General features: G+C 41.8%; 1 protein-coding gene across 1 annotated transcript; it reads left to right on the top strand.

Moving 5' to 3' along the window:
• The first annotated feature begins 649 nt into the window (after nucleotides 1–649).
• WBSCR27 (Williams Beuren syndrome chromosome region 27) lies at nucleotides 650–11,986 on the top strand. Its single transcript, XM_018561235.1, has 5 exons — nucleotides 650–803; nucleotides 2,266–2,394; nucleotides 7,878–8,013; nucleotides 9,870–9,962; nucleotides 11,754–11,986. Exons 1-5 carry the CDS (start codon nucleotides 684–686, stop codon nucleotides 11,984–11,986), a joined length of 711 nt encoding a protein of 236 aa, XP_018416737.1. The 5' UTR covers nucleotides 650–683.
• Nucleotides 11,987–16,676: the final 4,690 nt, after the last annotated feature.

Below are 16,676 nucleotides of genomic sequence, written 5' to 3'. Positions count from 1 at the left end.
ATGGGGCCCTGTGATTTCTAGTTACGCCCCTGTTTGAAGTTATTTTAAAGATATGGATAAAGGTCCACTTTAAGCCTAGGTTCAAACTTGTGCTTCTGCATAATTATGTTTCATTGTGTTTCTTTATTTATTATTATTGGTATTCATATAGCGTCAACAATTTACACAGCGCTTTACAAACTGTTCATGGACATCATTCCCTGTCCTCAAGGAGCTTTCAGTCTAGGGTCCCACATGTAATCATAGTAGGTTAGGTATTAGTGTTAAGGTCAGTGTTAGTGTGTTTTAGGTATAATAGAAACATTTTTTTTTTAAATGTGTAATATTGTTTCTGTTGTATTGTTACTACTACAACAAATAATGTACACATATATGGTATCTCCATGCATCAGGAGTACAAAAATCAACTTTTTATTTTCTTTTAACGTTTAAGTTTAAAAAAAAAAGATATTTCGGCTATTTTTGGGCCATATTTCCATTGATAAATAAAAATCAGGAGATATCCATTAACATGTACCTGTAACATCATCATTAACATGTACCATCACATCGTCATTAGGGAATTAATTTATGTACTCTATATAAAAAGTTATGTGCATGTGTAACACTTCTTTTTTTTTTATTCTAGGTGATAAAATTCATGTGCAAGCCATACCCATGTTTGTAACACCCTAGCAGATAATATGGAATCCAAAAGTAAGATCCTGCAACAAGTGAGGGACAAGGTTGCCTCAGCACACAAGGACTGTTCCCCGGCTGAAAAGCTACAATTCTACAATGAATGGGCCACCCAGTACGAAGAGGTAATAATATCTGCAATAGTCTGAAGGAAAGTGGTCTATTCAGTGAGTCTGCCTCATTTAAAAACTGATCCAGAAACATCAAAATATATAAATTAAATACCAATATTCCCTCAATAGATTGTGTTTAATGTAGGGTGCACCGATACTTTTCAGATACCAGTGCAGATATTTGGCATTTTTATGAGAACTACCAGGGTTGCAGCGGTTGCAGCTGGGACTGGGCTCTGGCGCTCCACCACTGTCTTGAAATCATTAGTCTGTATTGTTTTAGAAAAACTGTCACATGACAATAAACAAAAATGTATCAGTATTTGTACTTGCAAAAATGGTATTGGTGCATCTCGTTATTTATATTTATAAAAACGAAATCATACATTAAAACAGAGATGTACAAATCCCAGGAGCTCCGTATGCTCCTTACAAATCACAGCTGCCTCCTAACTTTTGAATTTTTCTCTAGTCTAGTCTTGGAGCTGGAAAAGTATCTGTACTTGTACTTGTACCGAGTACAGTACTTGGTATCGGTGCATCCCTAGTTTAATGTGTGACTTTTGGTGTTGTGTGGAGGAGTTTTTATTAATCATCTTAAACTCTGAAGGCCCACAGCACCACATCTTCTGTAAACCAGTTATCTGTGTGGGTGACCATATTCTACAATATAGCCTCACCTGGCCACTGCAGATAATTATTCAGAACAAACCCAGAACGAAGGCAATATCACATTGTAAATTAGGGTCTGTTGACATCTGTACATTGCATTAACACACTGTAAAATGTGCATCTTGCTGTGTGTTACCGCAAATGCACAGCAATGTGTGCACTACAGTGCATTGTTATTCATTTTGAACAGCACCCTAACACACTATTACAGTGCATGTGCATTGTAACACACCACAACACTCAAATGTGATGATCTGTGTGCTGTGCTGTGTTGCATTAGAAAAGGTGGCATACAGCATCTTTGGGGCATTGCGGCCCATTCAAAGTAAATGGGCGTCTTAACCCAATGTTATGTATTCCAGAATCCTGCTGCACTCCTTACCAGGTATCCCTGTCAGTCATTTCAAGCCTGATGAAGGGGACCCTGCGTGGCCCCCGAAACATTGCTATTTGTTTTGACATGAAGCGTCAATAAACAGACGCGTTCTTCACTTCAATATGATGTGCTGGTGACATCTTTAACAAGTTTAACCCAATGTTAAATGCACACTAACACTCATACATTAAAGTAATGCATGGACCTTTAACATGAACACTGTCAGACTTTGCTCAAAAGTTTTACATTATGTAATTAGCGAACTGCTGTATGTTTAAGCACTTACGTGGTAGAAAATTCAACTACAATAATATATTTAGATCTTCAGCTATATCACGACTATGATTTTTATGTATATGTTGTAGTTTTCAAATCTTCGTTTTTAATCTTGTATAATCTGTCTGTATATCTGTTTTCACAATAAAGGATGTCTCTGTATTGGAATATAAAGCCCCCCAGTTGGCTGCAGCTGCCCTAGCCTCTGTGTGTACCAAAAATCAAGATTCAACACTGTTACTGGATGTGGCTTGTGGAACTGGGCTTGTAGCTGAAGAGGTAATGAGCTGTGTGCAATACACTTTTCAACCACCAGGGAGCAGTACCAAGCTTCTTTTCTATAACTGCTAAAATTCAGTGCTAAGTCTCTGTCCCATAGCAAATAAATATTACATATAGAGTAAACTACAGCAGTCAACGTGCTTTGTGCTGTAGAGGTGACACTGGTAATATGTAAGCTTTGTGACGTTGAAAAAAAATTGTAATACTGTTTTGGAATTTTCATGGCAGTTATATATTTTAACAGCTATATATTTTACTGCTCAATGTCGTTCAAGCAATGCAAGACATTAAAATTATATTTGCTCACATATACCAGAAAAACTAGAAAAATGATCCCTGTACTGCAGTGTAGTCTGGTAAGTCCAGTGTCGGGACCAGTGGAGAGGACATGTGTTGGAATTGTATGGCTCCCCCATTGCAGCATTTATAACAGATTGCTGTTCAGTTTCTTGGGCGACGGTAGAGCAGTGGTTGTCAACCTAGGAGGCCTCAACGTTGGCCCCTGACAGCTCTGAAGTGCTGCACATAATATAAAGAAGACTGCCAGACATATTAGAGGAGATTGTCAGAGACTGAGGACATGCAGTATGTGTGGTTTTGTAGGTGCTGAGCCAAGATAATATCAGTGCGTGTCTGACTATTTTAATGTAAAATGTGTGTGAAATGAGTTTACATGAAAGCTATTCTAAAAATGTCACAATTGGAAGGAGAATTAAACTTGAACTAAAGAGAATTAAACTGATAAATATGGGGGATGCAATTGTTAACTTCTTTTAAAAGATGCTAGTTGCCTGGGTGTTATGTTGATCCTTTGCATTTAGTACTTGTTCTCAGGCCCAGTGCTACTGCAAGGCAAGGCAAGCGGCCGCCTGAGGGCGCTGCAGTGTGAGGGCGGAAAAAACAGGGCATTTTGACAAGTACTTGTACTTGTCAAAATGCCCCGATGCTTGCGCTATGTTTTTTTTTTTGTTCACTTACCTTCGGTGCGGGAGGTCAGCGGCGAGTCAGCGCTGATCTGGCTCTGCTTGTTCTGGGTTAGTGACTCAAAGTATTGAAGCCAGGGGCCAGCATGATGGACAGACAGCTTGAATTAGGAGAATGAGAATTCAGCAATGGTTAGCCTTCATGTTTCTTTCAGGTTTGTCTATCCAAAATGGATATATTATTTATAGCCGGAGTCTTACAGAATGAGTCACCTATTTGCTTCTTATATTTATTTGCGCCTCCAGCAGCAAGATCTGACTGTCATAGCCCCTGCTTCTGTTTCCATCTTCACCCTGGGGTGTTGCTGCTGTTTTTGTTGCACTGACTATACTAGAAAACACATTAAATACCAGCATGGGGTCAAGGACACACTTCCCGTGGAAATAAGGTCTTATCAAGTCTTATACATGAATCTTTTGGGTGGTTTAAAGTACATATAAAGCCAAATCTTTTTTTATATATTTTTTTTTAACCCCCTTCATGACTGAGGCCTTTTTTTTTTTTGCACCCATGTTATATTCCACATTTTGGGCCTGAACATTACTTGAAACCCCCAAACATTATATATTTTCTGAAAGCAAAGATCCTGTATAATAAAATGGTGGGAGTTGCAATTTTTCATGTTGCACGATATTAGCCCAACTCCTTATCAAACCCCAACAGTTAGTGAAAAATGCACTTAAATGCCCCAAAACACAATACAATACCCATTTTTTTAATAAAATATATATAAGATGTGGTTACAACGAGTAAATAGATACCCAACATGCCCAGATTAAAAATTGTAAGCGTCCGTAAAACGGCGACAAACTTCAGTACCCTAAAAAGTCCATAGACAATGCTTTAAAAGCCCCCACAGGTCATCAGTTTAGAACACCTGAAAATACTGGCCCTAGAATTATTGCCCTCATTCATGCATGCACGGGAATACCCAACATGTGTAGCGCGATCGTCGTTTTTATATGTAGGCGCACCCGACGCATGTTTACGTGAAGACGCGCGTGCTTGCGGGGGACTTAAAAAAATGTTTGTATTATTTTGACATTTATTTTATTTAATATTCATTTTAAAAACTATTTTTGGGGGGGTTTTTTTAACTTTACTTTAATTGCATTAATAGCAGATTAGTGGTGACAGGTACTTTTAAGGTAATGCTGGGGGTCCAAAAGTGCAGATCACATTTCAATAGCTTATAGCTGGGCTTCAGGAGCCCAGCACTGACAGCTATGGGACCGGAAGTGATACAATACGCGTCCATCTCCTCCCCAGCTTCCCCGACACCAAAGAAGCCGGCCCCGGGCCCGTAGAAGGGGCAACGGAGCCCGGGAAACACACAGCGTGGGTGTCGGGCTGGGGGGGGGGGGAGCACCCGTTCACCGGCCTGTAGAAGCGATCTGGCGGCAGCTGAGCCGCCAGAATCGCCTCTACTGTAAAGACGACAGTCGGCTTTACAATTTTAAATAGTGTCCCGGTGGCAAAAGCCGCCGGGAGTCTGTTTAAAAAGCCCTGTTGCTAGTGACGTACACTGTACGTCGCTGGTCATGAAGGGGTTAATAGAGTGGTGAGGGTTTAGATCCCCGGTCAGGTTTTTATATTTAGCTGTTTGACAGTTAGAGAGATTCACTCTCTCTATGTATATTGTGTATATTCACTGGGCCTGACAGTGAGGGAAAATCCAACATATTGAGATGAAACCAGAAGAAGAATAGAGGAAAGTCTTCTATGAGGACACTTGTCCCCGTGAACATTTGTCTAAGAAGGGATTTTTCTCAATTTGTAGTAATTTTCTCTAATTCCCTGTTGTCCTTCCTGGACAGGAAGTGAAAGTAATCCCCCAATGGCACACAGATGGCAAAAAAAAACTGACAGGGTTTTTAACCATTCCCTACTCCAGGGGTAGGTAACCTCTGCACTATAGCCAGCTGTGGTCAAACTACAAATCCCATAATGCCTCTGCGAGTCATGCCTGTGGCTGTCTGAGTCTTGCAGTGCTTCATGGGACTCATAGTTCCACAACAACTGGCATGCCCAGGTTGACTACCCCTGTTCTACTCCAGCCTAAATTTAAAAAAAATTTGACTCGCTAGCATCTACCAAAATGTGAAATTACATTTTTGGGTGAACTGACTATTTAATAAAGGCTCGCTTTGTGAAAGTAATTAAACTTATAGAGAATGCCTGTGTTAGTTAAAGGAGAACTATGATGTGAGTGCTTTTCACTCACCTCATAGTTCTAGCCGACCTGTGACAATGAGACTGTCACAGGTCGGCTCAGTAGATCGGGAAGTGAGCGAACACATACCGGCGTTCGCTCACTTCTCGATCCTGTCACGGCTCTCTGCCGTGACAGGGGAGGGACTGGATTCCCCGCTCCGAACCGCCAGCGCTGACTGGCGGAACGGAGAGGCAGAGCCAGCTGTCACTCACGCAGCTGGGCGGATCCCGACATAATTGTCAGGATCCGCTTCAGCTGCGAGGTCTCAGTATACCGTGAGCTGTAGCTCGCGGTATACTGAGCTTAGGGTAACGGGAGGGCGCTAGTTTGTGTCCTCCCGTTACCCTAAGCAGAACTATGGGGAAAAGCCCTAACCCCATAGTTCTCCTTTAAGTGGAATCAATGTTTAACTGGCCTACTTACTCTTTGCTGACTGTGCCCTCGGCTTCACAGTCTGCTGACCCATGTAATGATATATTTCTTCCATTTGGGGAATCCTGTAATCAGAACATGCCACCCATGACTGCTCATAAGAATGTCTGTTTACTCTGTCAGACAGGATACACATTATAAGATATGTGGCAGTCAACCTTATTCCTATGGAATGTTAGTATAATGGTGCCGGCATGTTTACTATAACTAGGCCTGTGCTTTTACACAGTTCTTGGAATCCTCTTATTTTCTTGGATGTAGCTTTGTTATTCATTTTTATATACAAGTGTAAAAAAATTAACATACGTAAAAGAAATAAAATGAGAAAAAGGGAATTCAAAAGTGGGACCAAACATAGCAAATATAACCTGCATCATTACTCACAGATAACAAGGTTGTCAGGAGTCTTGGAATCCTTTGTATTGAGAGTCAGGTTTTAGTTACCATCTGTGTCCCTGTTAAGAGGAATGACCGTCACTTTTTGACAGGATAGGAGATGATAGGAAGTCTTTCCAATGGGACACAGACAAAAAAACATTTCTAGTACAGTGACAACCACCTCTCTCACTTCATGTATTGGTGTCATAAGGACAGGGGGGGAGGGAAAAACTCCTCAGTAGGGTCTGTGATGTTTGGGGATATTAGTACATATAGGGAGCACTTTAAAAGGACACAGTCCACAAGATCTTCTTTTTAAGGGCTTAGTAGCCCACTTTTACATGAAAGTTTACACATCGGATACCCTCGCAAGGGTTGTTCAATACGTTGTCCATATACAACTTCAAAATAACCACAAGTTTAGCCTCCTGGCTTCCACTCTTAACATTCACATTTCTGACCCACCGGTCCTTAGTCTGTTTCTCCTCATACTGTTCCTCTCTGTAGTTCTGTCACGTACTTGTACTGGCGGCCCTTCAGGCTCTCGGTTCTCCCAGTCTCACAATTTCTCCCAGCCTCCCTGGCTGTCTTCTGGCTCTGACTTCTGTGTGGAGTCCTCCTGACCCCTGAACACTATGTTTCTATTTCCCAGCAGAAGCCCTGAGCCCTAGTCAGCACCCTTTTTCTTAAGGGCTGTCCACAGCTGTGCAATCATTGGGTGTTGGTTACTTCTAAACCCTGGACCCAGGACTGGAGATTTCTTCCCTCCTGAATCACTTTGACACTTCTCGTTTCCAGGATCTTCAGCAAAATCCAGAAAATCCGTAAAACTGAAAAGCCAGCTCTTTCCCTGAAATAAACCTTGCTTCCTGAAACCTCTCAGCCTCTGGGTGAGAGGTTTCAGGAGTCCTGGGTGATCATAATCCCAAATTTCACCGTGGGATTGGCACACAATACCACAGGTCACAGACAGAAATACCAATCTAACACAATGTGAACATTTTCATCCTTTTGAAAAAAAATGTTGCCCACAGACACAGCATGATTGTCACCCAATCCAGCCAAACACTGTCCAACCTTTCCAGATACTTCCCAGCTGAAAAATCTTGGGGAAGGAATTGATCACCAGGATGGATTTCCACCAACGTCACCAGGAATGTCTGCTCACTTAATACATTTTTACCCTTGGCTTGTATAAGAATGCATATTTATGCCATAATTGTTCTAAATAGGGATCGTTCAGCAGTTGGATCCTCTAACTGCTATCTAATGTCTATGGGCCCATTGAGATTTGCACAATTTTTCTTGGTTTGCACTGAAATGTCAAACAAGGCCACTTTAGGAGAGAAGCCAGTCTGGGACAAAGGAGAAAATAGGTACCCTTTATAGGGCACTTGTCTAAGTCACAACCGGCTGAAATCAGTCTCCTAAAATTGTCTTCTAAAATATTTGTGCTTTTTTTTTTCTTCAGCTGCAGCGTTTTGGGTTTACCCTATTTCATGGCTTGGATGGCAGTACAAGAATGCTGCAAGTTGCTAAGAATAAACAGCTCTACCAAGAATTAAAGCAATGCATGCTGGGACTGGATCCCCTGCCCTTTGATGCAGGTAAAACCATCATTGTATGCTGAGGTTATATACAGTGTTATTCCCCATTCACACCTAGGTGTCTTGTAGCTCAAAGCGCAATAAAACGCTTGAGACAAAGAATGCCATTCGCTTGTCTTGAGCACGACAAAATGCTCAATACAAGGAATCTCATTCATTTCATTTCTATGGCCCATGTTCAAGCCAGAGTGTTTTGTTGCATGGAGAAAAATACTTGTCCCTGGAAGAAGTGAGCCTCCTTTTGACAGATTACAGAGTTTTTTTGGTTCCATAGACTTCAATGTCATACAAGGCTTATCCCCCTAATCCCAGACCTAGCGCACCACACCCCCACACCCTGAGAATAGGTCAATAAAATCACAAAACATTGAATAGGGCTTTTCAAGGAGCACAAACCAGTGTATCCGTTAAAACAATGCATTTATTAATACATATTAAAACATGACTCAACGTACACAAGCTATTAAAATCTAAAAGCCAATGAACATAACAGATCATAATACAGAGCCTCCATATAAACGTCTCACAGGAAGTACCATTCCCTTAATATCCAGACAATAATGCAATACATTAAATGTTTGTACGGGGACAACTGCCCACCTGTTTCATTCATGTTAGAATATGAGTGTTTGTGCAGGACCTGGACGGATGTAAGGGAGGTTGACTAAAGAGACTTCTTTGGGAGGGAGATGCTTGTAGGCAATATTGAGCTTCAGAAAAAAATAACAAAATATGGGTAAATCTCAAGCTGAAGCTCAATATTGCCTACAAGTGTCTCCCTCCTGAAGAAGTTCCGACTGGCAGTGCAGCACTGCTCTGTCAGCATATAGCAGGCAGTAGCCCACTATATGCTGATTTTGTGTCACAGGAGTACATTAGTAAATATACTTTTGTGACCAAAAGAGAACCAAAGCCAAAAAAAAAGGTTTGGCTTTAGTTCTCTTTTATTAGAATTTCACTTTTTCTAATTGTGTTACATTTTATGTATAGGCAACGTGATGCTTAACACCCATTAGGAACATAAGTTTTATTTATTCATCTGTCTACTTTATGTTATATCTGCCTGTTCCTAAATCATTCTTCATATAGGAAAGTCTAAAGCTGGCCAAACACTGTTCGAAATGCGGCCGAGTCCTGCTGACTGATTCAAGCTGTCGGTGGCTGTTGGTACCACTCCATCCGACACAAGTCAATTTTTCAATTAAAGTATAATTAAACTCTGTTTTTTTGATAGCAGTAGATATATGCAAGAAGATTAAAAAAAATAAAAAAAGTTACCCAAAAGGTCATTACTTACCTCGGTCACCGCCGCTCGCTCACATCTGAAGATCTGGAGCTGCTCGAGCAGCCGAGCTGGATAATGGGGTGGGCGCATTTGCAGTAGAGGTCTTTGGCGGGGAGAAGAGGAGAGGCACAGGGTAAGTCAATGCACTCAGCCGGGAGCGTGCACGTCGGACAGACACCGAGGGACACAGAAATGACAGCAATCAGCACTGGATCAGAGACCGGCACCAGCGCTGGAGGGATTGCTGAATACAAGTGGAAGGAAGAAAATAACCGGCTCAAGAGACATCATTTAAGGTAAGTCCTTAAAGCAGCATGGCGGGGGAAGGAAACGTTTTGTGACTTTAATGTCACTTTAATTATTTGAAGAAGCCAAATGGAAAAAAATCACCAAGTGTATGGCCAACTTTAGTTGCATGCTATGTATCTGTAAATATTTTAAATATACTGAAAGTTCAAATTAGAGAAACTTGTGACAGATTAGCGCTACACTTTGCCACATTTTGCAAAGTATTATGGTGATAAGTTTGTTTCAGTAATCACCGTTACTAATCCTCTGTCTTTTTTACCAGAGAAATATGATGCTGTTATTATAGTAGGAGCTCTGAGTGATGGACAGGTCCCTGTGTCTGTGATCTTGGAACTGATTCGTGTCACTAAACCTGGTGAGAATAAATGTATTGCTGCATCCATAGAAGGGCTGGCAAGGGGCAAATGATTCAGCAGTCGGCTCTATCATATGTGTTTACAGTCGGAAGAAATGTATACATGCACCTGTAATCAGTTTCGACAAGTGCTGTGTGTCTATATTTATCTGTTAGAGTAAAATATAAAAATTCCAGATTTACGCAAGGAATTCCGTTCGTTGTTACAAAAGATTTCTATTTCAATGAAAGAAAAAGTCTTCCCAGTATCTAGATATGTTGGACCTACTTTACAGTAAGTGATATCTTGCACATACTGTATATGTAACTGTAGTGTAGGAAAGGCTTCCTTGGCCAGAACCCAGAGTACTTTATTTTAATTTAAGAACATTATGTACATATGTCAAGCCAAAAACATTTTTTTAAGTTTTGGATAGAGTGTTATAATAATAAGTGTGATAATAATCTGGGGCTCACTTAAAGGGATTTACACAAACATCCTCTCCTGCTGACAGCAGTTTCACCAGACAGAAAGTAAATTCTAATTCGGAATTAGAAAATATGACAGGGGTTCTAGCCTCTTTTTATATCTGTCTGTGTCAGGAACTGAGGGAAAACCTTGCTAATGAAATCTTCATTCTATCCAAAACTAAGAAAATATGTTTTTGGTTGGCCATACAATTTTAACACCTATCTACAAGCAATCTTTATAGTAACATGCCACAGCGCAATGCCCTTAAAATCTTCTGTTAACTATCAGAAGAAACTTTGGGTAGATGTTGGCTCTCAATCTCTGCTGTTTCCAATGGGAACCAATCACAAAGGTTCCAAATCATGTGATCATTATATCAGCTATGGCATAATAACCACATACCGGCTGGAGACTTCAGATAAACACTGCTGCCTTCGATAAAAAATAGGAAAGTTAAGAAAAAAATAACATTATTTTAAAGAAAAGAAAAAAAAACAGTTGGGCGGAGCTAGCAGTGACAGCTAGCTCCACCCAACTGTTTCCTATTGGCCTGCACCATAGCCCATACAGCAGCCATTCAGTTCGACTGAACCACCGAAGGGCAGAGGCGGCCGAAGAGAGCCGAAGGATCAGTCGAAGCTATGGCTGGATCCTTTGGCTCTTTAGTGAATAACTCCCCAAATGTGATAATTTAGTCCTAGGTGGTACTTGTTTGGTAAGTCAGCCCCTGTCTTCTTATATGTCTTGGATACTCCAACAGTGAGACCCCCTTGCCATAATTACCACCTTTGCCGGTTCCAACTCTTGTTGCATTTTCCATAAAGAGTTGGGTATAGATAGTAATTTCTGAGGTGCCTGCTATGACACCAAAATGTGATCATTTAGTTCTAGATGGTACTTGTTTGGTAAGTCAACCCGTGGCTTCTTATATATCTTGGATACTCCAACAGTGAGGTGTCCTTGCCATAATTACTACCTTTGCTTGTTCCAACTCCTGTTGCATTTTCCATAATATAAGATAACTGAAACAACCCAACAGAAGAGTGAGAACCTCTGTTATTGGACACAGCAGGTCCGGAACTCAGGCACAGATATCTCATCAACAGAGTCCCCGTGAGAGGAGATTTGGGAAACTGAAATAGTGATAGTGACTCTTTAAAGGAAATCCTGAGAACTCATAGCAGACCATTAGAAAATAGCCTTTGCCTTGCATCGTGGGTAGACTAATGAAATATAGGTTCTGGTTTGCTGATGTACATTGTCATTCTTTGCATCTCGCTGTCTTCGTTCAACAGATATATTTTGTTTCTTGCTAAATGTGTCCTCTCTGTCATGTCTAGGTGGTTTAGTATGTCTAACCACTCGCAGTAACGTCTCTAACTTGAAGTACAAAGCTGACCTAGAAGAAGTCATGTCTGCTATGCAAAGCAAAGGACTGTGGGAACAAGTCTCTGTACAGGAAGTGGAGCAGTGGGAGAAAGCTGTATCAGAAAAGGAAGTCACATTGGAATCTGATTATATACCTGGTGTCATATATATTTACAGAAAAATGGAGACCTTTGATATTACATAGACATATGGCATAGTTTTTTAATAGCATTTCGTAGGCCATGATGTATATTTTTGTAATTTCATTCATTTGAAAAATATACTCGGTCAGAAAATCTTTAATGTTCAACATCCAGAGAGTTTTGCATGAATATTTTGTTTTTTAGGTCCTACTGCTGATTGGTATTATTGTGAGATTTGGTAGATAAATAATAAGTTCTGCCTAATGCTAAGGATTGTTTTTTTTATGCTTTGTTAATTATTATGGTATATAGTCAATGTTATTCTAAACTTACCAAATGAGCTATTTAGAATATGAACATAACTTTACCACCACCTGATCAATCTACTTTTCAGCTGTACAAACCGCCAAACAAGAGAAAGGAGAGCCTTATAACTCCTCAACTCCCCTGCCCCCCTTCACCTCTACAGCAGGGGTTCTTAACCATGGGTATCCAAAACCTTTAGGCTCAGTTCACACCTAGGTGTTGCGGAAACCTGCGCAAAAAAAGTGCATCTTGGCCGGGCGTTCCAAAAACACACAAATGAAATACACTCGCATTGTCATTACTAGTTAATGGCACCCCAAATGTTCTGCATGTTAAAGCGCACACAAGCGTGAAAGAAAAAAACATAGAACGCACGTTGCAGATTTTGCTACATGCTCGACATTTCTGGGTTTGGCTCGCGTATAGGAACCCATTGAAATCAATGCGGACGCACAGCAAATGTGGAGCACAAATGCCTAGGTGTGAATCAAGCCTCAGAGGTATGGGAACCAAATGATGGGCATATGAGGCTGGATCTCTAAAAAAAAATAAAAAAATATCTATATATTTTCTTGTAGCTGTTCTCTTCCTATCTATCCTTATGTAAAGTAATAAACCCAGCCATAAACCAATATGTAAGTAAAACCAAGCTATTTACATACTGGTACCTATAAGACTGGTGATGATGATTACTTTCACAGTCTGGCAAAGTGGTTATGGGAACATACTGCATTGGGCAATCCATTGGGGGGTCTGTAATAGTAAGAAGGTTTTAAACCTGCGTTTCACATTTCTTTCTAAATTTAGGCAAACATACCTACAGGTAGAAAAGGGGAAAAAGACTTGAATTTGGGTGGTCACTTACTAAAGTCAGTTAGGCTGTTCATTTTTCAATGGACTTTGCACTTTGCAGGGGATGTTTCCCCTTAGTCTAGTGAATGAGATGAAGCTCTGCTGGCTTCTATCACCCAATCAGGTGCAAACAAATATACAAGTTTTGTTATATTTTTGTTGCACGTGATTGGCTATTCTTTACAAAGTGAAAATTCACCACATACACCAAGCTAAGGGAATTTTCCCCCTGCAAAGGGCACATTTCCCTTGCAAAGTTAACAGCCTGTTTGCCTTTAGTAATTCAACCCCTTGATGTTACCTAATCCTGCTGCCTTGAGTACTGGCCCACAAATCCTATACTGGTAAATAAAGCCCTAACCATGTTTAAATTGTCTTTTTCCTACAACATATCAAAGATCTCTTTATATGAGTTTTCTCTAGGATGGATAAACATTACCAAAGCCGGGGCTCTATTAGGAGAGAACATCCTGAAATTGTGTTTTATTACCTGGCAGGAAGGTCATATCTGAATAGAAGCTAAAGTCCCTGTCAAATGTAAACACAGCCACATTATCAGCGTATTAGTTGTAGGGAATGTCCTGCTCTGAGTGAATTGTCCAGTACTGTCCCATCAGATATACCCAGCAATTAAATCAATTACTCATTCTTCAAATGAGGTGACAACAATTTATAGTCAATAGTACATCAATCTAAATGTTGTCGTTTGCACTGGAAGACCCATTTCAGAATAATGCAACAGACAAAACAAGTCAGAAATGTGCCAGCTGCAGAATAAGGGAATGTTACCTGAACTTCTAAAAATGCTATTTCCTGGATGTTATGCTGACCCTCTGGCTTCAGTGCTTTCTGAATCACTGACCTGGAACAAGAATGCCAATTAGCGCAGTCAGAATAAAGAAATCCTCATCAGCAGACTTGTTTAAAGTGATTACTATTGAGGCTAAAGAGTCAGCATGACAGCCAGGCAGAATGAGAAGTTTCCTTTTAGAAGAACCTTTTCTCAAGTGTGTAAACACTGTGGTACCTTTATAATTTGCTCCATCAGCTGCTTCAAGCCCACTATTTTCCCCTAAGGCCTCATTCACACGAGAAAAAGCCGGCACGTACAGCTCCGTGCTGCGTGCATGGCTGCATCAGGCAGCTCCTGGGAAGGACTGGTGCTACGTGTGGTTAGTACGCAGCCCGTCCTCTATGGGAATAAGCGGCCATGCGCCACCCTACGTTCACCCGCCCTGCACGTCCGTGCGGGTGTCCGTACTCGTACGCTGATAGGATGGATCCTGTCTGCGTCCAAGCCGGGACACCCGCACCCGTATGGACCTGCACTTGGGGTGAGCGTAGGGCAGTGTACGGGCACGTACTCCCATAGAGAAGGACAGGGTCTTTACCTGTATGGATTTACCTGTATGAAGCCATTATTAATGTGGAATTTATGTCCATTACAGACCTCAGCATGTATGATTGGTTATGAAGCCAGCCGATTAAGCAGTGGCATACTAGAAGAAGCTGCATTACATCTTCTGCCAGTACTAAATACAGTTTCCTGTATTAGTGAACTCCTAACTCAGGGATCACAGTGACATACAGATTTGGATATTCCAGGTTCCAGCATGAAACCAATTCCTGGCGATTGCTACGGGTGTATTTTGCTTTTAAGGCCTCATTCACACTGGAGCACAATTTGGGATTTATTTGGCAGGAACCTACAGAGTCCTGCGGCAGGAATTCCAGATGTTCCGTTTAGATGCACCTGCTGTACCCGTTCAAGTTAATGACCTGATGACATCGCCTACATCTATAGTATTATATATACTGTAATTACATGTGGTTTGGAATAGATCACTGTCGCTAGACACCTCTATCCTGGACAACAATCTAGTCCAAACCCCATGTAATCACATCATATACAATTACATGTGGACTGCTGCTTACAGATGCGGCCACTGTCACCCAGTCAACTTGAACAGGTACAGCGGCTGCATCTAAACGGAAAATCTGAGTCTCCGTAGGTTCTTCTCGCAGGACTCCCAAATCACCCAGTGTGGATGAGGCCAAACACTAGCAGTGACTGTCTCACCTGTGACTGACATACAGATAGCCTGTGGGATTAATATTTACCTACAGGCTGAGTAACACACTTAATGTCCTCCACTGAGTTTCAGTAGAAATAGGGCTGTGCTTAGATTTTGTGCATTAGACTCAATTACCCAGCTGCACTTCAAATGCTGGTTACAATTTGTTATCAGTTTTATTACAATGTATTGCAGCATGTAATAATATTCTTGTGCATAGATTGAGGAATGTGTATGCATGGGTGGGTTGCTGCTGATGGAGGGTGCAGCAGTTGGACAGGCGGCTGTGTTAGAGCTGTGCCTGTCAGCAGCTCTCTGTCCGGTCCCCTCCAGTTCACTGACATCACTGGTTGCCAGAAGCTCAGCGGGATGCCATCTAAAGCTTCCCGCTGAGCTCCCTGGCAACCGATGACATCAGTAAGCTGAGCGGGAAGAGTGTCACAGGTTGCTAGGAGCTTTTAGCAACCTGGGATGCTGTGGCTGCCCCACCCACAGTGGCCGCCCCCCTAATGAGATGCCACCCGAGGCGGCCGCCTCAGGCTGCCTCATTATATAGACAGCCCTGATTATTTTTATTCTGCATATGGCCTTATAGTGACTAACATTTTACAGGGTTCTTCTGGGCATCTTTTTGTATCAATGTGTGCCGGCAAGGCTTCAGGTAGGCCAGTAAGCATGGCAGCTGTTGTGAAACTACAAATCCCTTCAGGGACTTGGACAAAGACAGTGTGTGTCCAAATCAGGTTTAGGTCGGCATGCAGTCATGTCTTTTCATAGGGAGTTACAGGCGGCTGCAAGTAATTACACCTCAGGGGCAGGGCCCTCTTTACCGTCTTGTCTTGATTTGTATTGTGATTGTAATGTCTTCCCTATATTGTAAAGCGCTGCGCAAACTGTTGGCGCTATATAAATCCTGTATAATAATAATAATAATTACACGCAGCACCTGTCCTTCCTGTGATGTGTGCCGGCAAGGCTTCGTGTAGGCCAGTAAGCATGGCAGTTGTTGTGAAACTACAAATCCCTTGAGGGACGTGGACAAAGACAGTGTGTGTCCAAATCAGGTTTAGGTTGGCATGCAGCCAGGTCCTTCTATAGGGAGTTACAGGCGGCTGCAAGCAATTACACGCAGCACCTGTCCTTCCTGTGAACAGGTCTCTGCACGGGCGTGCATGCTGTATGGATGTGCATGCCTATACGAATGAGCAGTGCCCGCGGCCAGAGGTCTGCCGTGTGTTGGTTCTGGCCTGATGTCTGCCATGCGTTGGTTCTGGTCTGAGGTTTGCCGTGCGTTGGTTCTTGTCTGAGGTCTGCAGTGCCTTGCCTCTGGTCTGTACAGCCATCATTCCTCAACTATGCAGAATCTTCAGGGGTGGGCAAACTCTGGCTCTTTAACTGCGGTGGAGCTACAAGTCCCATGATGCATTGCAAGACTCTTTCACAGGCATAAAATCAAATGTGTTGCGATATGCCTAAACCCCCCCCCCCCCACCCCTTTTTATAAAAATTAATATAGATT

The sequence above is a fragment of the Nanorana parkeri genome, unplaced genomic scaffold (genome assembly GCF_000935625.1).
Source record: "Nanorana parkeri isolate BGI_ZX_2015 unplaced genomic scaffold, ASM93562v1 scaffold509, whole genome shotgun sequence".
Classification (NCBI taxonomy): Eukaryota; Metazoa; Chordata; class Amphibia; order Anura; family Dicroglossidae; genus Nanorana; species Nanorana parkeri.
The sequence above is the reverse complement of the archived record's forward strand: the minus strand, read 5'-3'. Positions and strand labels throughout refer to the sequence as shown.